The sequence below is a fragment of the Eubalaena glacialis genome, chromosome 3 (genome assembly GCF_028564815.1).
Source record: "Eubalaena glacialis isolate mEubGla1 chromosome 3, mEubGla1.1.hap2.+ XY, whole genome shotgun sequence".
NCBI classification, from domain to species: domain Eukaryota; kingdom Metazoa; phylum Chordata; class Mammalia; order Artiodactyla; family Balaenidae; genus Eubalaena; species Eubalaena glacialis.
In genome coordinates, this window is record NC_083718.1 from 10,109,595 (window position 1) to 10,136,966 (window position 27,372).

General features: G+C 36.2%; 1 protein-coding gene across 1 annotated transcript; it reads right to left on the minus strand.

Annotated features, from left to right (window-relative positions):
* On the minus strand, positions 1 to 25,772 carry RGS18 (regulator of G protein signaling 18). The gene is made up of 5 exons (XM_061185295.1): positions 25,654 to 25,772; positions 25,060 to 25,161; positions 23,954 to 24,015; positions 2,237 to 2,403; positions 1 to 258 (listed from the first exon to the last, which is right to left on the minus strand). The coding sequence occupies exons 1-5, from the start codon at positions 25,770 to 25,772 to the stop codon at positions 1 to 3; spliced, it is 708 nt and encodes a 235-aa protein (XP_061041278.1).
* Between the last annotated feature and the right edge of the window lie 1,600 nt (positions 25,773 to 27,372).

A 27,372-nucleotide genomic window follows, 5' to 3' on the forward strand; every position in this document is an offset into this window, starting at 1 on the left:
TTATAACCAAATGGCAACATCTGACTTTACATCCTGGAATTCATTGTAGGTAAATGAACGTGATCGTCTTCTAAGATTTGTTGGTCTCTGAGGTCTTCCTTCTATCAAGTCTAAATAGATGTCAGATTTCAGAAAACGTGTGTAACTGTCTTGTTCCATGAGCTGATACACTCTGCTTTGTGCAGCATCAAAACTGTGGAGGGTGGGTTGGGTGATGCTCCTGGTGACGATTTCTTTGGTGTGAAAATCAAGGTTAACCTGGATAATAATAACAATAATAAAAGTGTAATTATCGTCAATCTACTTAAGTAAACACCTTTGAGAAACAGAAGTAAAGGACTGACTCCACGTTGGAGGGGGCATACGGCACTTGGATGCTTGGTGCTTTTCCTGTTGTGGGTCTAAGGATCCAGTGATTCACTCTGGGCTGGCATTTTACCTGGCTCTTCTCTCCCTTTGCACCCAGTCCTTATCACTCTCTGCTAGTGTAGGATCATGGAACAATGTAATGTTAGGTGTCCTAGAGATCATTAGATTCAACTCATTTTCAAGGTGGAAACTAAACTTTGTAGAAATTCAATTATTTTGCGTGAGGGCAAGCAGTGTGTTTGGGGCATATTTGGGATTTCAGTGAGAGGCTTTTGCTGTATCCCAGTGCTCTTTTCATTATATTATGATGTTTTCCTACAAGCAAACGTGTGCTGAAAATGCCTATATGCATATATACGTGTGTGTGTGTATATATATATAAAGATACAAAATCCTTTAATGCTTTTTATCAAAACATTGATGATATATTCGGCTTTGATGGTGCTAAGTTTTCAGCTTTCAGGGAGGTTTCTTCCTTTTCCTTGGTGGGTAACACCACATAACCAGCTGCCTTTGTTTACTCGTGTGTAAGGGGAAGACAGGATAATACATTGAAACACAAAACAGATTGAGACATACTGAAACAAGGAAAATAACTGTCATTTCATGTGCGACAATATCTACATAAGCAATGCTACCGCGTGGACAGCAACAATTTATAGTCAAACAGAACTCTTAACAGTGACAGATTATCAGTTCTACACTTCAGTGAAAAGACACTATTTATTGAGCACGTACTAAAAATACAGAAACTCTATTTAATTCATATTCAAGGATAGTGAAGTAATATTTGCTGGTTTAATAGCCATTTTAGCAATTGTTTCATACAGTTACCTCATACTGAGCTTGCAGTAAAAAAAAAATCACAATTGTTTTTTCGCTTGAACCATTGCCAAATTAGGTTTTCCTCATCTTTCTATTATGAAATTTTCTTTTAGTCTATCTTAATGTGTAGCGATAGTAATTACAGGGCAAATGAAACCTTGTACAGGTAGATGAGCTAACATTAAAATAGTACATAATACAAACTTCTTGATTTCTCTTACCTTCATAATGTATAAAAATATTTAGTTTCTACAAGCGGTTACTTGTGCTAAGGTGATTAATATGATAAATGAATGAATCTAAATGTTGCAATTAATTGTATTCACTCTTAGTCTAGAATAAAATACCCTGAGGAGTAACTTCAATTATACCTTTCCTTCCATAGCAATATCTTATAATGCATTCTGTTTGTAAATAGAAATCTATATACAGGCAGACCTCGGAGATATTGCGGGTTCCCTTCCAGACGACCTCAGTAAAGGGGATATCGCAATAAAGCGAGTCACACAAATTTTTTGGTTTCCCAGTGCATAAAAAAGTTATGTTTACATGATAATCCATTAAGTGTGTGATAGCATTATGACTAAAAAAACAACGTACATACCTTAATTAAAAAATACTTCATTGCGAAAAAAGGCTAACCATCATCTGAGCCTTCAGTGAGTCACAGTAGAAACATCAAAGATCACTGATCACAGATCACCATAGCAAGTATATTAATAATGGAAAAGTAAGAAATATTGTGAGAACTACCTAAATGTTACATAGAGATAGGAAGTGAGCCAATGCTGTTGGAAAAATGGCACCGATAGACTTGTTCAAGGCAGGGCTGTCACAAACCTTCAACTTGTAAAAAACAAAATGTATGTCAAGTGCAATAAAGTGAAGGGCAATAACATGAGGCATGCTTGTAAATAACCACCATTTTTGTTTCAACAAAATTCTGACCTTTCTGTTAGAATGTGTGGCAGTACCGATTTGATGAAGACATATTCTCTCAAAAAGTTTTCAAACAGATGTAAATTTTTACAATCATCTTTACCTCTTGTGGAGCATCATTCTGTATAAATTTCTCATATATTGCTTTTGCTTTATGAATTATTTGTTGAGGGTCTTTGCTTTTCTTGAAATCTTCACAGGCTATCCAAAATTCAATGTTTTCCTCACTGAATTCAGTTTTAAGAAATCTGGTAAAAGTCTCCAGTCCATCTACCAAGAAAAGAAGTGATATATTTTAACTAAAAAATATTGATGCTGAGAAAATATGCTACTCGATATTAAAGTACAACCGTGAATGTTAGTGGAAGAAGCGTCTTCCCTCTAATTCAGGGCAATAGCACACATCTTGATCATGAGGAACCATGTTAACAATTAGCTGAAATCTTCACAACTATGAAAGGTAAGTACCATTTCTGTTGAAATGAGGCTGGTATCATACTTAGACCTGAGTAACAGGGACCTTAAATCTGGACCTCACTTTGGGTCTCTCTCAGCTGTGCCTTTCCCTGGGGTGAGTGTGGTAGGGTTATTCTACAGAGCCAAAGAGCCATTCCAGCTGGAGACCATCTCTCAACTTCTAGACCATGCTTCTTGGACTCAGGACCCTGAAATTCCCTGTAAAAGGCTTTGTGTTTCCAGGATTGACACAGTCCTCTTCCCCAAATACATCCACCAAAGGCACCTGACTCAGTGGAATGCACACCCCAAGGCTTGAGTGTGGACAGGACTTGAATTTGCACGCTGGAGTGTCCACCCAAATGTGCAAAGAGGCCTCTCACAGTGTGGAACCAAACCATGGGTGGAAAGTGAAAGGAGGTGGGCTACGCTTATAGGGTAGAACTGGGAAGAGTCTGAGAATTTTATATTCAAACGTAATCTACCAAGTGTCACAATAGAAGGATAAAATGTCTATTTTTAACAGTTTATTAGCCTGATCTATAACTCTTAAGCATTTAGAAATATAGTATGGGGCCTCCATTTTTACTTTTTTCCTGAGCCCCATGAATGTTAGGGGCAGGTATCAAGTCTTATGGAAGACTGCCAGGGTTCAAGTTCTTGTTCAGCTAGTTACTATGTGGTCCTGAGTGAATTACTTTTCCTTTCTGTGCCTCAGTTTCTCAATATTTAAAATTAAGATAATGATAAAACCGACCTGATAGAGCTGTTTAGAGAATTAAATGTGCCAAAATGTGCAGGACACTTAAAACAGAAACTGGCATATAGCAAGTACTCTATCTGGGTTTTGATGGGGGGGGGGTGATGGTTATGATGATGTTGATGATCTTGATGACTATCATTTTTTTTAGGCTCAGGTAAAGTTTCATAGCTAAAACTGTGGCAGACTCAGGATTCAACACTAAGACAATCTGACTTTAATACTAGGGTTCTTTCAACTATTTATGATATTCTACTTTTTTTGGCTAATAGGTTGTTTTTTTTTCATTTATTTTTGGTTGCGTTGGGTCTTTGTTGCCGCGCGTGGGTTTTCTCTAGTCGCGCGAGCGGGGGCTACTCTTCGTTGCGGTGCGCGGGCTTCTCATTGCTGTGGCTTCTCTTGTTGCGGAGCACGGGCTCTAGGCACGCAGGCTTCAGTAGTTGTGGCTCGCGGGCTCTAGAGCGCAGGCTCAGTAGTTGTAGCGCATGGGCTTAGTTGCTCCGCGGCATGCGGGATCTTCCCGGATCAGGGCTCAAACCCGTGTCCCCTGCATTGGCAGGCGGATTCTTAACCACTGTGCCACCAGGGAAGCCCCGGTATTTTTATAAAAATTAAACTTCTTTGAGAAAATTATAGATTCACATGTAGTTGTAGGAAATAACAGAGACAGAGCCCATGTACCCTTTATCCAGTTTCCACCAATATAACATCTTGTAAAACTGTAGTAAAAATATCACAAATAGGATAATGATATTGATATAGTTAAGATACAGAATATTTCCATGATTACAAGGATATCTCATGTTGCCTTTTTACTGCTATACTCACATTTTTCCCACACCCAACCCCTCCTTCAATGTTAGGAACCAGTAGTCTGTTCTCCATTGCTATAATTTGGTCAATTCAAGAATATGATATAAGTGGAATCATGTAGTATATATTGTTTGGGGTGGCTTTTTTCATCTACCATGATTCGCTGGAGATTCATCAATGTATCAGTAATTTGTTCCTTTTCATTGCCATGTTGTATTCCATGGTATGGATTTGTTTAACCATTCCCGTTGAAGGTTTTGGGGGGCTTTTATCAATAAGGATGCTATAAACATTTATGTATAGATTTTTTGTGTGTGTGTGTAGACATAAGTTTTCATTTCTGTGGGATAAGAGAAGTGAAGCTGTTCCGTCATATGGTATTTGAAATAGAGAGCATTATAGAAGCATTGAGAAAAGGTAAAAATGTTCCATCTAGTTTTTTCAGATAAATTTTCTCAGGGACTTCCCTGGCGGTCCAGTGGTTAAGACTCTGTGCTCCCAATGCAGGGGGCACATGTTCGACCCCTGGTTGGGGAACTAAGATCTCACATGCTGCACAGCACGGCCAATAAATAAATAAATAAATAAATTTTCTCAGAGAAATTCACATTTGAGTTGGATACAAATGATTTTTAGCAATCTTTCTTTAGATTTGTTCTCTACTCATAGTTATGACCCATTTCTCTTTCTGCTATCACAGGTGAGTTATTACACGAGGAAATTTCATGAGTCCTGTCTGGATTTCTCACTTGGCAGCATTTGATAATAATGATCCCCTCCTTTTTGAAATATTCTTCTTCCTAGGATTCTAGGACATCATACCTCCTAATTTATACCATGCGATTACTTTAAGCCTGGCTTAATGTCTTCTGTTCCCTGGTTAAATGTGATGTTCGCTGGGATTCTGTTCTTTACATTCTTCTCCCTTTCTCGCCTCTTCTACCTCCCTTTTCTTTCTCTATCCTCCTGTATCCTCGTCTTCTACCATTTTTCCTGAAACTCCTTTCCCCCTTACTTCCCTCTGTACTTTATGCATACTGCTGGCACCTACAGGCAAAATAAGGCATTACAAACAATCTTGCAAAACAATTAAGTTTCTCTGAGTTAAATTTTGATCTAATTAAAAGATTTTAATCTCATTACAAGAAATCATTAGAAGAAAATTTTTCTCTTCACCTCAGATATTCCTCCAGCTACATATCTATATTTTTCTCCTTACAAAGTCTTTTGAGTAAGCTTTCTGCAGTTGGTCTCTTAATCCCCTCCACTCATTTACCTCCCCATACACTAAAATGTGGTTTCTACTCAACGCTTGACTTAAATAATTTTTACCAAAATGACTTACTGTTATATTCCATGGAAAAAATTGTTTTCCAATCCATATATTACTTCATCTCTCTATGACAGCAGGCAAAGATGAGATATGTCTGTAATTCTCTTCTATGGCACATACACTCTTGAGTTTCTTCTTATACCTCTGACTGTTGCTTTTCTAAATACCTCTCAGTTTATCCTTCTTCCTTCTTCCCTTTAATTCCAATTCCAGGGCAATCACTTCAACACAATGAATATGCTGATGATTTTCAGAAATGATCTCCAGCTCAGATCTCTTTCCTGAGCTCCAAGCTCATATCACCAACATTTGGTAAACATCTCCACTGAATTTCCCACCAAAATAATCACATCACAGATGAATTCAATATCTTCACCCAAAAGCTTCCCAGAATGGTTCCCACGCAGTGACACCATCCACTCAACAACTTACCCTGCAACCCTGGCATCCTTAGGGATCCCCAGTTTTCTTCTCAACTCAATTGATAATCAAATCTTGTCAACTTTATCTCCTTTATGTATCATGCATCTGTCTTTTTATTTTTATGCAATCTGGAATTATCCTTATTCAGACCAGGATCATATTTTACATAGATTATTATAACAACCTTCTAAATGGTGACTCTAACTCCAGGCTTCCCTTGCTTCCCTCCCCTGCTAACCACCACCGCCCCCTCCCCACTTTCCAAGTTTATTATTCACATTCTAGTCAGTAATATCTTTCTAGAGTACAAATTTAATTATGTTTCTTCACTGTTGAAAAATTTCCAACAATGCCCTTAATCTCTTTCCACTCTCTTTCTCACACTCTAAGCTCAAAGCACAGTGAAATAACTTAGAGTTCCATTCATGTGCCATGTTCTCACATCTCTTTAGCTTCTATTGGAAACATTTTCTCTTCCTACTCCAATTTTATCAATCTAATTTCATCAGGCTAATCTGTATCACCCATTGAAGTTTAAATTAGATCATTTTATCTGGAAAGATTTCACTGATCTCTCAAAAATAAGTTGGGTGTCCTTCATATATGACTTCCTACACTGGGTAACATTTAAACTATTGTGCTGCAGTTGCTTGCTTATTTTTGTTTCTCATGCTATATTGTGAGATTCATGAGATGAAGGCCCTTGTCTAATTTGCCACAAAAATCCCCAGCACGAAGAAAGCACTCAATATTTACTTACTGAAAGAAATAAGTAATAATTGAACACATGAGAAAAAGTACAAATTTTCATTAAAAATACAAAAGTTCTAGCAAAAATATCTTGTTGAGGAGGCAGAAGTGAGTTTGGGGATCATAATATGTTTGGAATTTGTGGGTCAGGGTACAGAGGGAAAAAAAAAGAAGAAAGAAACATGCAGAGGGTGCCTGGAAGTCTACATGCAGGTTGCCTGTAGATCCTTGGCTGAGGGTCAGGCTGTACACGGGCAGGGCAAACTCTGTGAAGCCCAGAAGAGTATAGCTGCGGTGGTGCTGAGAGGTAAATGGAGATCAGGGAGTTTGCATGGGTCTGGGAGACTTTGGATTTCTGGCTCAGCTATAGTGGAGATACCCAACAAAGGCTATGTTTTTGATGTAAATACTACAGGCAAGGTCTTTGTCTTCAAACTAAGATAAATTGGAAAGAGATTGGTTTTAAATATCAAACTAATCAGAAAGAATCAAGAGGATCCACCCGTGATTTAACTGACTGCCAGAAAAATAATCTAACGCTGTTTAAAGGAAGACAGCATAATCTAGACTCCTGTATCTTCCTCCTTGCTCACATACAATAAAAATTTATTAGGCATGCAAGAAATGTCTAATGTGACCCATTATCAATAACAAAAGCAGTCAATAGAAACTGACCACAAGATATCTGAAATGTTGGAAATAGCACACAGAATGTTATAAAGCTATTATTTATATGTTGAAGAATGAAAAGGTTAAAAAAGACATAAGGAGTGAATAGATGCAAAAACTCAGAACAGAAATTGAAACTATAGAAAACAATCAAATGGAAATTCTAGAACTAAAATGGAAAATACCTGAAGCAAAAAGAATTAATTGGATCAGCATGACAACAGATTAACAACTGCCTAAGAAAAGATGAGTACACTAGAAGACAGGAAGATAGAAATTATTTAATTTAGGATAGCAGAAGACTTCTCTGGTGGCACAGTAGTTAAGAATCTGCCTGCCAATGCAGGGGACATGGGTTTGAGCCCTGGTCTGGGAAGATCCCACATGCCGCGGAGCAACTAAACCCGTGTACCACAACTACTGAACCTGTGCTCTAGAGCCCACAAGCCACAAATACTGAGCCTGCGTGCCACAGCTACTGAAGCCTGCGTGCCTAGAGCCTGTGCTCAGCAACAGGAGAAGCCACCGCAATGAGAAGCCCGCACACTGCAACAAAGAGTAGCCCCCGCTCACCACAACTAGAGAAAGCCCGTGCACAGCAATGAAGACATAACACAGCCAAAAATTTTTTTTAAATAAAAAAAAAAAGGATAGCAGGAAACGAGGGGGAAAAATTCACAATTATACTTGCAGATTTTAATTCTGTTCACTCATAAATCTATAGAACAAATAGAATGTCAATCAGAATATATAAAACTTGAACATTATCAACTAAATTGACCTAATTGACATTTATATGACATTCTACCAAATACATCTTTTCAGGTGCACAAGAAAGATTATCCAAGATGGACCACATGCTAGGATGTAAAATGAATTTAAATTAACGTCAAAAGATTGAAGTCTTACAGAGTATGTCCTTTGCCCATAAGGGTTTTAATCAAAAATCAACTAGACATTTTCACAATGTTGATTCTTCCAATCCAAGAACATGGTATATCTCTCCATCTGTTTGTATCATCTTTAATTTCTTTCATCAGTATATTATAGTTTTCTGCATACAGGTCTTTTGACTCCTTAGGTAGGTTTATTCCTAGGTATTTTATCTTTTTGTTGCAATGGTAAATGGGAGTGTTTCCTTAATTTCTCTTTCAGATTTTTCATTAGTGTATAGGAATGCTAGAGATTTCTGTGCATTAATTTTGTATCCTGCTACTTTACCAAATTCATTGATTAGCTCTACTAGTTTTCTGGTAGTGTCTTTAGGATTCTCTATGTATAGTATCATGTCATCTGCCAACAGTGACAGCTTTACTTCTTCTTTTCCAATTTGGATTCCTTTCATTTCTTTTTCTTCTCTGATTGCTGTGGCTAAAACTTCCAAAACTATGTTGAATAATAGTGGTGAGAGTGGGCAACCTTGTCTTGTTCCTGATCTTAGAGGAAATGGTTTCAGTTTTTCACCATTGAGGACGATGTTGGCTGTGGGTTTGTCATAGATGGCCTTTATTATGTTGAGGTAAGTTACCTCTATGCCTATTTTCTGGAGGGTTTTTATCATATATGGGTGTTGAATTTTGTCAAAAGCTTTTTCTGCATCTACTGAGATGATCATATAGTTTTTATCCTTCAATTTGTTAATATGGTGTATCACACTGATTGATTTCCGTATATTGAAGAATCCTTGCATTCCTGGGATAAACCCCACTTGATCATGGTGTAAGATCCTTTTAATGTGCTGTTGGATTCTGTTTGCTAGTATTTTGTTGAGGATTTTTACATCTATGTTCATCAGTGATATTGGCCTGTAGTTTTCTTTCTTTGTGACATCTTTGTCTGGTTTTGGTATCAGGTTGATAGTGGCCTTGTAGAATGAGTTTGGGAGTGTTCCTCCCTCTGCTATATCTTGGAAGAGTTTGAGAAGGATAGGTGTTAGCTCTTCTCTAAATGTTTGATAGAATTCACCTGTGAAGCCATCTGGTCCTGGGCTTTTGTTTGTTGGAAGATTTTTAATCACAGTCTCAATTTCAGTGTTTGCGATTGATCAGTTTATATTTTCTATTTCTTCCTGGTTCAGTCTTGGAAGGTTGTGCTTTTCTAAGAATTTGTCCATTTCTTCCAGGTTGTCCATTTTATTGGCATATAGCTGCTTGTAGTAATCTCTCATGATCCTTTGTATTTCTGCAGTGTCAGTTGTTACTTCTCCTTTTTCATTTCTAATTCTATTTATTTGAGTCTTCTCCCTTTTTTTCTTGATGAGTCTGGCTAATGGTTTATCAATTTTGTTTATCTTCTCAAAGAACCAGCTTTTAGTTTTATTGATCTTTGCTCTTGTTTCCTTCATTTCTTTTTCATGTATTTCTGATCTGATCTTTATGATTTCTTTCCTTCTGCTAACATTGGGGTTTTTTTGTTCTTCTTTCTCTAATTGCTTTAGGTGTAAGGTTAGGTTGTTTATTTGAGATGTTTCTTGTTTCTTGAGGTAGGATTGTATTACTCTAAACTTCCCTCTTAGAACTGCTTTTGCTGCATCCCATAGGTCTTCAGTCATTGTGTTTTCATTGTCATTTGTTTCTAGATATTTTTTGATTTCCTCTTTGATTTCTTCAGTGATCTCTTGGTTATTAAGTAGTGTATTGTTTAGCCTCCATGTATTTGTATTTTTTACAGATTTTTTCCTGTAATTGATATCTAGTCTCATAGCATTGTGGTCAGAAAAGATACTTGATATGATTTCAATTTTCTTAAATTTACCAAGGCTTGATTTGTGACCCAAGATATGATCTATACTACCCAAAGCAATCTACAGATTCAATGCAATCCCTATCAAACTACCAATGGCATTTTTCACAGAACCAGAACAAAAAAATTGCACAGTTTGTATAGAAACACAAAAGACCCTGAATAGCCAAAACAATCTTGAGAAAGAAAAATGGAGCTGGAGGAATCAGACTCCCAGACTTCATACAATACTACAAAGCTACAGTCATCAAGACAGTATGGTACTGGCACTAAAATAGAAATATAGATCAATGGAACAGGATAGAAAGCCCAGAGATAAACCCACGCATATATGGTCACCTTATCTTTGATAAAGGAGGCAAGAGTATACAATGGAGAAAAGACAGCCTCTTCAATAAGTGGTGCTGGGAAAACTGGACAGGTACATGTAAAAGAATGAAATTAGAACACTTCCAAACACCATACACAAAGATAAACTCAAAATGGATTAAAGACCTAAATGTAAGGCCAGACACTATCAAACTCTTAGAGGAAAACATAGGCAGAACACTCTGTGACATAAATCACAGCAAGATCCTTTTTGACCAATAGAAATAAAAACAAAAGTAAACAAATGGGACCTAATGAAACTTAAAAGCTTTTCACAGCAAAGGAAGCCATAAACAAGATGAAAAGACAACTCTCAGAATGGGAGAAAATATTCGCAAACGAAGCAACTGACAAAGGATTAATCTCCAAAATATACAAGCAGCTCATGCAGCTCAATATCAAAATAACAAACAACCCAATCCAAAAATGGACAGAAGACCTAAATAGACATTTCTCCAAAGAAGATATACAGGTAGCTAACAAACACATGAAAGAATGCTCAACATCACTAATCATTAGAGAAATGCAAATCAAAACTACAATGAGGTATCACCTCACACCAGTCAGAATGGCCATCACCAAAATATCTCCAGACAATAAATGCTTAAGAGGGTGTGGAGAAAAGGGAACCCTCTTGCATTGCTGGTAGGAATGTAAATTGATACAGCCACTATGGAGAACAGTATGGAGGTTCCTTAAAAAACTAAAAACAGAGCTACCATACGACCCAGCAATCCCACTACTGGGGATATACCCTGAGAAAACCATAATTCAAAAAGAGTCATGTACCACAATGTTCATTGCAGCTCTATTTACAAGAGCCAGGATATGGAAGTAACCTGTGTCCATTGACAGATGAATTTGTGAAGAAGGTGTGGCATATATATACCATGGAATATTACTCAGCCATATAAAGAAACGAAATTGAGTTATTTGTAGTGAGGTGGATGGACCTAGAGTCTGTCTTACAGAGTGAAGTAAGTCAGAAAACAAATACCGTATGCTAACACATATATATGGAATCTAAGGGGGAAAAAATGGTTCTGAAGAACCTAGGGGCAGGACAGGAATAAAGACACAGACATAGAGAATGGACTTGAGGACACAGGGAGGGGGAAGGGTAAGCTGCCACGAAGTGAGAGAATGGCATGGACTTATATATACTACCAAATGTAAAATAGCTAGTCGGAAGCAGTTGCATAGCACAGGGAGATGGGCTTGGTGCTTTGTGACCACCTAGAGGGGTGGGATAGAGAGGGTGGGAGGGAGATGCAAGAGGGAGGAGATATGGGGATATCTGTATATGCATAGCTGATTCACTTCGTTATAAAGCAGAAACTAACACACCATTGTAAAGCAATTATACTCCAATAAAGGTTTTAAAAAAAAATCAACTAGTAACGTAGCTTTAAAAGCCCCCAAATATTTGGAAATAAAACAACACATATAAATAATTTATTGATCAAAGAAGAAATCAAAAGAGAAATTTGAAACTATTTACAATTGAATTATAATAAAAATACAGCACATCAAAATTTGTAGGATGCAGTTTAAACCGTATTTAGAGGGAAATTTACCACATGAAATGCTATACTAGTAAAAGATAAAATCTAAGTTTCTACTTTAAGAAGCTTTAAAAACAAGAGAAAATTAAAGCCACAGTAAGTTGAAGGAAAAAAAATTATAAAAGAAGTCTGTGTAAAAGAAAACAAACCATAGAGAAAATTTACAAAGCCAAAAGTTGGTTCTTCGAAAACATTAATAAAATAGAACTCCTAGTGAGGCTGTTTCATAGTAGTAGGAAGCAAATCAGTGATATTTCCACAGATCTTAGAGATATTACAAAGATAGTAAATATTATGAATGATTTTATGCCAATAAATATAAATTAAATAAAATGGGAAAATTGTTTAAAGAAAGCCTACCCAAACTGGCACTGAAGTGAAAAATCTGAAACTCTATCTTAATAGATTTTTATAATAAAAATACCACCCCCCCCCCCAAAAAAAAATCTTGGGCCCAGATTTGGTGAATTTCATCAAACATTTAAGAAAATAGTATTCTAATCTTATACAACTTCCAGAAAACAGTGGAGGGATGAATAATTTCCTTCTCATTTTAAGAGGCTAGGATAACTCTAATACCAAAACCTGACAAATGTAACGCCAACACCACCCCCAGAAATAACGATTAAGAAAGGAAAAGGAAAATAAAATTATAGACCAATGATCACAGATGTAAAGATTCTGAACAAAATATTAGAGACTTAAATTCAGGAATTTAAAGAGGGAGAAGCATACATTCTAGCATTAAGGCAAGAAAATTTGAAATAAATGATAGCTTTCTTTGTCTACTCAACTTATTTTCACTTATATTCATTTCTTCTATTCACTGTTCTCTAGAACTATTCCTCATGGTCCATGATTATTTGTAATATAATAAGTTCCATATAGAATGAAGCAAGAAGAATGAATATGGTAGAATTATGGTGATAACTAAGAGGGTTTGCATTTTTAACATGTTTAGAGGTTTTGAGGGCTAAGTGCTGTTCATACGCATTACTACATTTAATACTACAACGTATGTCTGGAATATGTCCTATATTCATTTTCGTAGCTGAGAAAACTGAGATTCATATAAATTCAATTGTCCCAGATCTCACTTTTCAAACAAACAAATTGTAGAAGTATATCTTTCTCAAGAAGGCAGCACTTTCTGTCATAGGTAGAGTAACAGTCCTCCAAAGATGTCCATGCCCTAATCCTCAGAACCTGTGACTACATTACCTGACATGGAGCAAAAGCTTTGCTGGGGCTTCCCTGGTGGCGCAGTGGTTGAGAATCCGCCTGCCAATGTAGGGGACACGGGTTCGAGCCCTGGTCTGGGAAGATCCCACATGCCGCGGAGCAACTGGGCCCGTGAGCCACAATTACTGAGCCTGCGCGTCTGGAGCCTGCGCTCCGCAACAAGAGAGGCCGCGATAGTGAGAGGCCCGCGCACCGTAATAAAGAGTGGCCCCCGCTTGCCACAACTAGAGAAAGCCCTCGCACAGAAACGAAGACCCAACACAGCCATAAATAGGTAAATAAATAAATTTAAAAAAAAAAAAACAAAAAAGACCTTGGAGTCAGAATGGGCACTCATTAAAAAAAAAAAAAAGCTTTGCTGATGTGATTAAGGTTAAGGACCTTGAGAGGGGCAAATTATCCTGGATTATCCAGGTGGACCCAATCTCATCACATGAGTGCTTAAAAGTGGAGGAGGAAGGCAGAGAAGTGGGTCAGGGGAATGCGGTGTGAGAAGCACTGTTGCTGCCCTTCAAGATGGAAGAAGATGGTCAAGAGCCAAAGAATGTGGTGGCTTCCAGAGGGTGAGAGTGGCCTTAGTTTAGAGCCAGCAAGAGAATGGAGACCTTGGTCCAAAACTGCAAAGAGCTGAATTCTGCCAAGAACCCAAATGGGTAGGAAAGGGATTCTCCCCAAGACCTTCCACAAAGGACAACAGCCTGCCGACACCTTGATAATTTTTCCAGTGAGATCCGTGCTACACTTCTGACCTACAGAACTGTAAGATAATATATTTGTGTTGTAAGTCCCTAAAGTTATCATAGTTTGTTACACAGCCACAGGAAACTACTACAATCCTCAAATCATGTGTTACATGTCACCATTTATTTCTCCTATATCTAGCACTTGTCCTGTTTGTCATGAAGCATTGTGTTTTTGTTTTTGTTTTCAATGCTGAAAGCAACTGTTTGATTATATTAGAGATCCAGGAACTTAATGTAAGAAAACAACAGCCAGAAATGGCATAACCTACAGACATTCCCTAAGTGTTAGGTATGGGATCTCTCCAAACACTACCATGATAGACGAGCCCTGTGGGCCTCTTCTACTCCACTGCTCCTTCCATTGGTGTTTTCATTGGGGTGAGGGGAGAGTCTGCCGTTTCTTTTCCTTGGTAAATTGATCCTGAGCACCAGATGTTAGTGGTTAAACCTTAGCGAAGAAACTAGGAAGACAAGCAAAGGTCAGTCTCAACAAAAATTTGAGAAGGCATCATAGGACTGACATGCAACCCAGAACTTGTCCACAGTGATTAGATGCTGGTAAGATAATTCCTAGTCAAACACAGCTGTCTTAAGGAGGCCTTAGTTCTAAGCGCTTCCTGTGTAAGTCGACAAATTCTAGTCTCTGAGGAGGAGGAAGAATGGTCGGTGTGGGTGCTGTTGAACCACTCTTGTTCTTATTTCTCTAGCACAGTTAGTGTTTGATTTTCCAGATTTATTTCTCATGCCGTGTAGTGTGCTTTGCTCAGAATGTAGCAGGAAAATATAAATGGATAATGATTCTTTGAAGCATTTTGATAGATAAAAGATTTTCCCCAAATACCTAAAAATGTATATATTCTCAGAGTAAAGTTAATGATCTATCTCTGTTTTTATTATTTTTAAGCCAAAATAGCTATCAAAGTGAACAACAGGGAGTCAGACAAGTGGGTTTTACCCTGACTTGTTGACCCACCAGCTCTCTTAGGGATTACTGTTCCTTAGTGTGGTCTGTTTGATTTTCCTTTCCACAACTCTTTTACCCTCTGTAGCTCAGTACCTGAACTTATAAAAAAGCAGGTTGAGTCATTACTGTTGTCGAAGATTACATTCCTTTAATTTTTGAAAACTACATCGCAGCAGCAACCTTTCAGACTTCAGGTAAAGCTGGAGCCCCAGGCTGATGACTTTAGAAAATAGGCTGAATAAGCATCATTTGGCTACTGATTGGCAACAGCTTGAAAACTTCTTCCTTTTCCATTTATGTGACTACAAAGATGGTTTTGTTGCATAATCTCTGGTTTTAGTTTTTGTCTTTTTTTTTCCTTCTTCTTCTTCTGTAATGATCCCAGAAGGAAACAAGGAGACTAAGGCAAAACATGCCTTTCAACCCCTAAATCAAAATTGAAGTAGAATTTGAAATGTGGGCAATGTTTAGGTGTGTGAAAGAAAAACCTCAACAAAAACAACCATCTGTAGACCAATTGGCTTAAACCAAACTTTAGGTAGTTACGTAGTCATGCCCCAGCCTCTGGCCAGAAGTTTAAAAAAATATGTTGAGAATTCCCGCTTGATGAATTTTTAGTGTAATCAAAAACTGCTGCTTAGCACCCATACTTCCTTCCTCTTTAAAATTTCTAAAATGTTTGCCCTTTTTTCCTCCAATTAACATCCACTTTTTGCTGGATTGAATCCTAAATACATGTATATTCTCTTAATTTATCTCTCATAATTATCTTCAATTGATAGATTCTTTGTATTTTTTAATAGAATTCTGAAATTTCTTATTTGCTCGATAGCTGCTATAAAGTAGATTTCTGAGGAGAATTCTTTGACTAGATATTAGGAAACAATTGGAAGCAAGACAGCAAAATGATTGTGAGAACATCTTCAGGTAGTCCTAATTAAAAAAGCAAAAGTGGTCGTATGGAGATGTGCACTCTGATATTGAAAAGCCTGTCATTGGGTGGTATTGTCCTGTGTGTTCATGATGTGGGCTCTGCCTCTTCCCCTCCCACAATGAGAGACATTTGTCTTGTTCTTACTTGCTCCTCTGTTACTATTTAAATGGAAATTAAAGCAAAGTTAGCAAATAAAATGCCTGCTATCTTACAACAGAACAGTCTGTTCCAGGTCAGACCTAGATTGGAAAGAGGAAATTAAGAATATGTTTTATTGGGCTTATGAATAAAGTTACTTTGACTCCAGTGAAGGGAAATGCTTTTTGGATTTCATTTTATTCTATCTATATGTCATATAGAGGCACGGATTGATCAGTTTTTAAATACCAAATTATTCCTAAAGCAAGTTGATAAATTACTGTGACAATTTTAGGAGGATAAGGTGATTACTTTTCCTATTAATAAATCTCAATTATAAGAAACTTTTTGTATTGACACCTAGAAGGGATCATCCATATGCCAGACAACTGAAATTGTTACTTATTAAAAATAACTTCCTTCGTCTATCTTTTAATTATTTGTGAAACACCTAGTATGAACCTGAGGACTGTACTATAAACTGAAAATGCAATGATATTAATTACAATAGTTCGAAGTTTTGAGTCTTTGCTAAGGCCTTGGCACACTGCTATATGCCTTTTTTGGGGCAGTTCCATTTGATTTTCACATCAGCCCTAAGGAGTTAAGTCCTGTTCTACCCATTTATACAGACGAAGAAGCTGAGATTCAGAGAGTTAAGTTGCCCTGAATCTTACCGCTGGGAAAAGATAGCACAGGGGTTTGAATCCAGGTTTATTTTGTTTATAATTATAGAACGTTTATCTTTCAACTGCCATGAAACAACAAAGTCTTTACTGTTGAGGAATATGGAGATTAATAGGCAAGACAGGCATGTATAGACCAAGGACGAAGGAATGAGAATTGCAGGGGTGACTAATTCTGTTTGGAGCAGCAGAGAAAAATCAGCTTACTTAAGATGACTATAGAAGCCTTCCAGAAAATAACATGAATGCTACTTAAATGGTCCTTCACTAATTCACAAAGCATGAGTGAGTGTCAGCTCTGTACCAGCCGTTGTGCTTTGGAGTATCATGCAAAAGCCCTTCGTTACCATGCTTAGGCTTGAGTTTGATACAGACATTCAAAATGAAGTCACAGCATTAACATAAGGAAAAGCGCTGTGTGTTAAAAGTGCTCGTGGTGAGTTAATCAAAGTGAATGGATCTTGTTGGCATAATATGAATATAATAGGGGAGAATAAATACTGATTCAAGAAACAAATTAATGATGAATGAGAAGGTAGTTCATCTATTTAAAAGTTTAAGTAAATGACTTTTAAAAAAATAATACGTAATATCGTGCAGGATTATCCCAGCACACTAGTTACTTCCTGTTTCTCTTACTCACTTGGCAGCTGCATGAAGTCAGGTCACAATGGAACCATTTCTCACACAGAGGCAGTAACTTACTAAACAGTCCTTTAGAAGGAAGCAGTGGTGAAGACACCTGCCAAAAGCGCTTGATAGAACCCGGGATTAGAATTCACACTGGAAGAAGCTGGCTCAATGTGTCATACAAATATGAAATGCTTGTAATTGCATGTTTCTAAATTGAAACTCTGACATCTGTTGGAGTATTTTTCTGATGCCAAGAAACCAAATGAAACAAAAAGTCAAGGAACTCAGAAGTTGGAAACCCAAGTACAGTGTGGTATCTTAAGTACTAGGTTGCCTTGCTTCTCCTTTGATATTTGACTTTGGACCTGCCACAGAATGTGGTGGTTACTTGTGCAATAATGATTTGTTTGTGTGGCCCATGTATAATCTAGACTGGATTTTACTTACTTTTATTTTTTAGATAGATCAAGTAATTGCATGTTTGTTATGGGTCAGCTTGATTCAGAAAGTTAAATTTGCAGAACCCTGGAATCCCTTATCTTGCAGAAAATGGTAACTGAAAATTGGAAAGGGCAACTTAAAAAGCCACAAGGTGAAAAGTGTAAGGAGAAGTGCTAATTTCCTTCCCCAAAAGAGAAGTATGCACTTCCTTGCAGCCTTTCCTCAAAGTCAGTAATATGTACTTCCCACAGTATCAGTTCATATTTTTAAATCAAGGGGGTGAAATGACTTACATATTCCTTTTATCCTACCTTATTATGAATTATTCTCAAAATTAAGCTTAGTATATATGATCACAATTTAAGGTGCAAAAAGTCCAAGCGAATAGTTGTTAATAAAAAGACTAAAAATATTGGAATTATTTGCAATGACTGGAAAAAAGGATGTACAGGAAAATAAACAGGTAGTAGTTGGAAGTTTTTTTTTTATTGACAGAGATTCCCTTCATAGGAAATAACCTTCTCTTTCAAATCTTTACTTATCAAGTATGTGAGATGGTTAGAAAATCTTTCTATAATCAATCATGCTTCCATATTCTAGATGTGTGCCTATAAAATCCTGCAAAACTTCTGATAAACTTTACCAGCAACTAAAAAAGTTCAAACTCTCACCTGTTATCTTCTCCAAATCTTTTTTTTCTACCTCTATTTCTGATCTATAAAAGGCACTCTTACCTTCCTATTAATATGGAACAAAATCTGGAGATCTTTGGCTCCTTTTTCTTCATCTCCTATTTCTTCACCATCTCACTTTACAACATACGTACACATTCAGTCAGTCACCAAGTTCTTCCATTTTCTTTCCAAAATAGCCCTTACGTTGAGGTTAACTTTGATATTTGTAACAACCTTGTAGGTAGTCCTATTATATGCATAGAATTCTACCTTTCTATGCATCAGAGTTAGCTTTCTAACAAACAAACTCTTCTTGAGTTTGTCCCCAACTTGGTTTTCCAATGTGATTGCTCACTACTCTTTACCTCAGTGAAAGGGACCTGCTTGCTTTCCTAGGTTATGCCCAAATCGTTTATTTCTCTAGCCCTTTTCCTGCCTTTTTCTCTACTCAGGAATAACCTTTTCCTCTGCCTGTTGAAATCTTCCACACATCGACATAATTTCGTGTAATGATTTTCTAAAACCTACATGAAACATTGCAAGTTCAACCGGCATTTTTTAAACTATTTAGCCAATTGTTTTCAAAATTATGTACTATCAGCAGCATTGTTTTACTTTCAAAGCTGTCTTACACAGAACCATATAAATATATGCATACAAACACTCACAAATATGTGAGTGTAATGTACATATATGTGCAATTTTATTGGAATTAATTGATTTGCTAAGTTCATATTGGTAACATTTATTTTCATAAAGTCAATTGGTAAGAAGACTGATAACTAAATTTGAAATTGATGATTATGAATGACAGTCTGATACTGGTTTTTGGTTTATGCTTTTTGTTTTTCTTAAACAACATTTAGAAATTATTGATATATATGGTTTTAAATCATAGATTTTTATGATTCATTTTGCAGCTTCAGGCAAATTTGTCAATAAACAGGGAAGGCAGGAAAAAAATTACCCTAATATCTGCAGAGAAACAAATGAGGAATGGAAGTTAAATTATTGATGGACTGCAGTGTATTAAATTTACTGTATAACATATTTGAGTTCATTTTTTAAAATAAACATTTACTTTTAGAATAGATTAGATTTACAGAAGAGTTATGAAGATAGGACAGAGCTTCCACACACCCCACACCTCCAGATCCCTGCTATTATTAACATCTTACATTGGTAAGGTACATATGTTATATATATTTTATATATATATAAATTTATTTATTTATTTATTTATTTTTGGCTGCATTAGGTCTTCGTTGCTGCACGCGGGCTTTCTCTAGTTGCAGCGAGCGGGGGCTACTCTTCGTTGTGGTGCACGGGCTTCTCATTGCAGTGGCTTGTTGCGGAGCACAGGCTCTAGGCGTGTGGGCTTCAGTAGTTGTGGCATGTGGGCTCAGTAGTTGTGGCTCGCGGGCTCTAGAGTGCAGGCTCAGTAGCTGCGGCGCACGGGCTTAGTTGCTCCGCGGCATGTGGGATCTTCCCGGGCCAGGGCTCGAACCCGTGTCCCCTGCATTGGCAGGCAGATTCCTAACCACTGCGCCACCAGGGAAGCCCCTACATATGTTATAATTAATAAACAAATACCGATACATTATTATTAACTAAAGTCCCTACTTTGGTTATATTTCCTTGGATTTTACCTTCTGTGCTTTTTTTAATTTTAAAAGAGTTAAGCTACATTTTAGGAATGAAGTATGAATATAATAGTGGAATTATCAAAACACTCCATGGATTCTTTGGTTTCTGTGGAACACAGCAAAAACACTGTTCTTTCTGCTTAAGTTTCAGCTATTACCTGTTACCCTAAGCCACCCTTTTTCAGATTATGTTTCTCAGTAAAGAATTACTTTCTCTCTAGTTCGCTAAATAAATTGCACTGTTTAATGCCCCATGCCTATGTTGGCTTTCTGCTTGGATGATCTCTTTCTCTCTTTGTCCAGCTAGTGAATTTTTGATTAATCCCCTAAAATCTAGCGTAAGAACCATCTACTCTATGGCTCCTTTCCTAAAGATGCTAATAATTATTCTGCAGTGGTTTTAGTATCAGGCATTTTTTTTTTCAAATAAATACTCAAATTTCCGATGTATTTTGTTTGACTTATCACTTCACTTCCCATTTGAATAAATTTAATACAATTTCCATTTCCTTTATATAGATAGGGCATACAGAATTTGAGAAACTTACACATTTAACTAAAGGGAAATTCTATAAAATCTGATAGAGCAAGGTCTTGAAGTGTGTGTGTGTTTGTGTATGTATGAGTACAGGAACTTTCCTTTTTTTTTCTTTTTGGCCTACAGTCAAGTCAATAGAAATGAGCGGAATTTGACCATTGCAACCATGAGACTTTCTTAGGTGATTATTTTAAGCTTTATAATTTAATATTACAATAAGATTTGCAATTTAGAATAACTGAATTTGGGGGCTTGATTAAAAGAATACCGTTAACATAATTTTTTGTGAATCCAATATAATTTAATTAGCACTTTGATCATGAGTGATGATAATAATGTCCAAGTGGGTCAGTGCTGATTTTTGTTATTCATGTTACCCCGTCTAGGTTCAAACTGCTGCGATTTTACAGAACTTTAGTATTTCCACCAGTAGAGAACAGAGAGGAGCAGATTTTTTTCCATTTGGTTTTGACTACTTGTAAAGCAACATGATTATAGAATGCCAGGGGAGGATTTTCTGTAGGACTAATTACCTAGAGAGAATCTTTATTCTCTCTAATGGGTCGTGAGAGTATGATGAAATTATTATATACCAATTTATTAAGTTAAAGAAAGAAGTCCAGCTTATATATTTCTTTCCATTGAAATTTAACCCTGTAAGTGATGTTTATACAGCTGGGAGCAGGTTGCAAAACAGAAAAAGATTATTAAATTTATTGTTGATAATTATTTTTCATGATAGCAGAAACCATTTACATTTGTGTAGTGTCAAACAGTTATTGGCTTCTTGCAACTTAAGTGTCCATCGACAGATGAATGGATAAAGAAGCTGTGGCACATATATACGATGGAATATTACTCAGCCATAAAAAGAAACGAAATTGAGTTATTTGTAGTGAGGTGGATGGACCTAGAGACTGTCATAGAGAGTGAAGTAAGTCAGAAAGAGAAAAATAAGTACTGTATGCTAACACATATGTATGGAATCTAAAAATAATAATAATGGTTCTGAAGAACCTAGGGGCAGGATAGGAATAAAGACTCAGATGTAGAGCATGGACTTGAGGACATGGGGAGGGGGAAGGGTAAGCTGGGACGAAGTGAGAGAGTGGCATGGACTTATACATACTACCAAATGTAAAATAGGTAGTGGGAAGCAGCCACATAGCACAGGGAGATGAGCTTGGTGCTTTGTGAACACCTAGAGGGGTGGGATAGGGAGGGTGGGAGGGAGAAGCAAGAGGGAGGAGATATGAGGATATATGTATATGTATAGCTGATTCACTTTGTTACAAAGCAGAAACTAACACACCATTGTAAAGCAATTATACTCCAATAAAGATGTTAGAAAAAAAACAAAACAAAACAGAAAACAGTTATTGGCTTCTTATTCATCATCTCATTTAATCCTGACAGAAATTTATTTCTATTGGAGCTAAAGACATTGTGATCTCCATTTACAGTTGAGGAAGCTGAATATGAAAGTGATTAAGAAAGTGATTGTGTGGCAGAAGAGAACCAGAACTCAAATCTAAGTTTTTCCTAGCAACAAATTTGGTTATATTATTCGAGCACTTAATATTTACCAGGTGATGTGCTGGGTTTGGAGATCCACAGATGAAAAGACATGTTTCCTTATAATAAACATTCAAACTGGAAAAAAAAAATGAATTCCACTTCTTTTTTTCCTTGCTCTGACTAGTGGAGAGGCTCAAGGGCTGAGTTGTGCCCAAATGGTGGAAATAATAGGAGATTAAAAGAAGAAATAAGTTTGGGGGGCATGAATTAGGGAGGAAAGTTTTACATAGGTTGTAATTAGATAAATACCTGAACCAAGACAGTGACAGAGGAGATCATGAGAATGGGAGATAGGTTTTACATATATTTGGCAAGAATTTTAACAAAAGTCAAGAAATGGGTGGATATTGGGAATGAAGAAAAGTTGAGGAAAGCTGTTCACATTGTTTTTCTCCAAAATAGGGAGTGATAGAGCATTAAGGTGAAATGAGGATGGAGTAACACATTAAATTTTTTTCAGCATGAACTTCCTTTCTTACCACTACCCTCCATTTTCACTACATCCTTGCCTAAATTTAAGCCTTGATTTCTCTACCTATACTTTTCTTTCTCTGAGTCAATATTACAGTTCAGAGGCAAAATCTGTTTTCATTGGAAGAGGGAAAGTCTTCAGGGAGAGTCTGCAGAAATAGGATGCTCTGTCAGTAAATCCAGGGGAAAACGAACTGGTCACCAAAACCTTACAGATGGATGGACAATTAGGAGAAAATTACAGGACATGAAGACGGATTAGAAAAGTTGGTTTCATCAAAGAGTGCACAGTACTTGAGGCTGAATTGCAAGTACTGCACTCCCAGCAATAGGAGCTCCAGCTTTCAGTAGACACCTTAGGATGAGAAAACCACTGGCAATGCTGTAAACAGTAGTTAGCCTCGGCTAACTCAAAGAAATGCGGTAAGGAATAGAAGAACTTGGAGATACAAATAAAAGCTGTGGGCTAGAGGAAGTGTGTGGCTATTTGGTAGTGATAAAGTGTTGCTTCTTAAGCAGACTCTGCCTGGTTTAATGTGGAAAGCAATGAACCCTGTGGTTGCTTAGCCTCATCGCCTACTCAGTTCAATCTGTCAGTTTTGCTCCCTGAAAGAAATCATGGACTGAATAAAGGCAAGAAAAAAAAGCTTACTCAGCTGTTTCCTTATGAAATTGACTCTAAGGATTAGCAATCCAGGCAGCCTGTCCTCTGACCTGTGCTTGGACAAACTCAGTATTTGTCCTCACTTTCCATCTCATCTACAAAGCTCCACCTTAAATGCCCACCTGATTCTCAACTACCCTGCAAAATTCTGATGACTGATGCGAAGAGTGAAGCATTTATAAAATTAAAACAATATATATTTTCATGAAGGTTTCCTAAATGTCCATGAAAAGAACTACTTTAGATTTTTGATCACTTAACAGTAAAAGTAACACAGATAATCTGGGATTTAATAAAACCAAGGGTCTCATTCACAAACTAAAAACACTGAAAATGTGAAACTATTCATCCAGCACCAAGAAATATTTCATCCACCATAAGTAATTCTTAATAAAATAAGAGTATTTTTAAAATACTCTTATTAGTTGACTATTCTATTATTTAGTTATTTTTGTAGATCAAAAACTCATATTGCTGTAAATTATCAATCAGACTAAATTTTTATGACAGCCTGTTTTGTATAATTACATACATATTTTGTATACTTTTCCATTAAAGAATAAAGTATTTGGGAAAAGTAGCACTAACCTTTATGGGAAAGCAGTTTGTCAAATGATTCACCCCATATCACTGCTTCTTCAGGAGAGATTCTGTTCAAGAAACAAACTGTTTTATAATAGAGTGTGCAGAAACTCTACTTGTGAATCTGCTCTAACATGTGCTATCATACTGTTCTTTTCAGTCATATTTCACAGGATTTCTCCTTTGATTATTATACAATGGAAATTGTATTTATATTGGAAAGTTCAAAAACATTGGTCAACTTTCTTTTGGTTTTTGCCTATAAAACAATGTGTTAAAATAACATTATTTTCTCATGAATTATTTTATTTTCCAGGGAAAAATAATCATGTGTTAGGTTAAAAACAAAGAAATCAGGTCAATTATCTTTCTTAATTTGGCAAATAGAAGAACCTAATCTAACAGTGTCTTTCAGTCAAACTTTTTTAAAACTGCAATTTCCTTGAAACTCTTACCAAAATATGCAACAATTTTTTTTTTTAAACAGATACAGGAAGTTTGACTAATGAAGTTTTAAAGGGGTAAGAAATAGGAAGCATTTTTAATACAACAAATATTTTAGAAATGTTGATAATTGAGAATTGAATATATTTGTCTTGGATCTTTTATTGGTCGTATTTCATATTTGGAAAAATTTATATTATCCTAGTGTATAAGCTTATTCCATTTTCTGTTTGAACTAAAGAAATGGCTAAAAGTTACAAAACATCCCTTTTTGTGCTTTACTTGATACTATACCTAGGGCATTTTTTCCAAACTACTGAAGAAAGAGATGAATAGCACTTCTCAATGACATTGTGCAAACTCTTAAATTAATGAGTATTTCATCAGTTTAAAATACAAAGTGATGAAGGAGTAAAATATATCATTTAAAATTGACAGGTATATAATTTTAAAAGAGCATCTTTACATTTTTATGAGATTACTTAATTCAAGCTATTAAAATGGTTTAATTTTATGGAATATTTCTAGTTTTTTTGAAATGAGATCACTAACCTTCCTTATATTACTGTGTAATATCCAATAAAATGGTAATCCCTAATTTCCTCTTTCTTAAATCTTTAATGATAGAATCAGCAAAATGTCCCCCCAAATAATTACAAGTTATTCACCTTGTTTCTTTGGCCAATTGCCCAGATCTGCTGGAAAGAGTATCTTCATGAAACTCAGGTTTCTGCACAAGAAGACTTAGCCTATTTCTTTTTTCCTTAGCTCTGTAATGAAAAGGCATTAGCTTCAGGACAACTTGGATGACAATTGATATCTCTCCTTCTGACTGTCAAACAGATTTGGGATTGGTAATCACCTGGACACCCCTTCTCACCCACCTCCCTCACTCTAGACACACTCAGTGGTTTTCTTAAGAATTTCATTTAAATACTGTTTATGGAGGAATTAGGATAGCATATGCGAAATATACTTGGTTTTTTTTCCCCTCAGTGACTTTAAAGTATTTGAGATTATATTTCAATAAATATTATTACTAGTTCTCCTGGGTGGTTAAAATTGTTGCACTTTAAGAAAAAAAATAAAAACACTTTCAGATTTAACAGTTATTTACTCCTAATAAATAGATTTTTTTTCAGTTGTAATATTACAGTCAATATATTTTCAACCAGATATTTTAAAAACAAGTGCTAACAAATATTCAATGTCAATCATGTTTTTAAAAGTATAAGGCTGACTTAAAAAATTATGATTTTTACCTGATTTTGGCTTCTTTGCTTGTTTCTTCTTTTCCCGAACCATATATTAACTTGAAAAAAGTTTTTTCTTTTGGTTCACACATATTTAATTGAGAAAAGAAAACCAATGATGTTTCCATCTTCTCCTCTAAAATGTAGAGATGTCTAATTTATTACATCTTTCACTTGTTAATGCTATTCCATGGTTATACATGATGGAGTAAAAAGTTATCTCAACCCGTCAGCAACACTTTAAAAAAAAAAATCAAGAGCTTGTGTTTCTGCCTCTGCAAAAATATAGAACTGAGGATCTAAAGTACAATTCAGTCTGGAGTTGTTTAGGGAAATGATACTACAAATTTGCAAAATGAGTCTTGGTCTCTGAGATAAAGACTAGTATTACCACAGCGCAACTTCTCTTTCTAGTTTGTGCAACCAGAATGATGCTAGACCCAAATGACACTGTCATTTCCTACAGGAACTTTTTAAAAAGGTCTTTAACGTGTGTAGTACATGTTAAAATGTGTGTGGCAAAGTGCTACACCAATCATATTTTCCCTTGTTCTTAAAATTAAGTATTTTTACTTATTTAAATACATTGAATTAGGTAAATTACATTTAACTGACATAATGCTATGTAATGTTAATCATGTTTGCTTAACATATTGTATCAAAATAAGAAGGTAGATCATAGAGTTTCACAGTTGAAGGGGACAGTAAGAAGCATTTAATTCAATGATTTTTAAACAGGTCCATGGAATGACTAGACATTTATAAAATTTTTACCAGTCCATGATGAAAATGGGAAAAAAAAATCATATGTAATTTTTTCCTTAAACTGTATCTATTTTTAATATGAAGCACTTATTCTGAATTTGCCCTTTTGCCTTTTTTAATGTTAAAAATGTTTTTAATGAAATATTGTAAGTAGAGATGGCAGTTTATATGATTGTTTATTTTATGTTCTTATTAAAAAAGAAACGGCAACTCAAAGTTGGTTCAGCTTCCACTTTCTTTTTTTTCATGAAACCCAAATATCTAAGAAATGCTGATCTAGACCATAACTCACATTAAAAAAAAAAAAAAAAAAAGGCAGGGATGATAGATATTAAGTGATTTATTCTTACAAATTCCCAGAGGTCAGTAGAAAAGAAGATCTGGAATTATCAGAGCCTTTGATCACCAGTAGCATGTGCTTTAGTCTTTCCAAGTCTTTGATCTCCAGTAGTGAATGCTTTAATTCCTCCAAAATTGTATATATTAAAAAAAAAAAGTTAACAAATCTAAAAGAAAATTTATTTTATTTTCAATCTTTTTGAATTATTGATTTTAAGAAAATAGTTATTCTTAAAGATTCACAGGGATCCCTCTTAGGGATACCAGCTAGGAGCTCAAAACATTTGCAGAAATGAAATTAAAGAATATTTAGTATATATTTATATATATGCCCCTGATTCTATAAGTTTTACTTTGAACATATTTTTAAGTTCACCTTGGCTGAAAATTGACTGTTAAAAATATTGTACTGGGCTTCCCTGGTGGCGCAGTGGTTGAGAATCTGCCTGCCAATGCAGGGGACACGGGTTCGAGCCCTGGTCTGGGAGGATCCCACATGCCGCGGAGCAACTAGGCCCGTGAGCCACAACGACTGAGCCTGCGCGTCTGGAGCCTGTGCTCCGCAACGAGAGAGGCCACGATAGTGAGAGGCCCGCGCACCGCGATGAAGAGTGGCCCCCGCTT

Excerpts from the sequence above, each read along its gene's own strand:
- RGS18 (XM_061185295.1), bottom strand. The coding sequence starts at position 25,772 with ATGGAAACATCATTGGTTTTCTTTTCTCAATTAAATATGTGTGAACCA. Across the intron at positions 25,162-25,653 it reads AGCAAAGAAGCCAAAATCAG|AGCTAAGGAAAAAAGAAATA; the intron begins GTAAAAATCATA and ends TTTTCATTACAG. Across the intron at positions 2,404-23,953 it reads CAAACTGCTTTCCCATAAAG|ATGGACTGGAGACTTTTACC; the intron begins GTTAGTGCTACT and ends TTTTCTTGGTAG.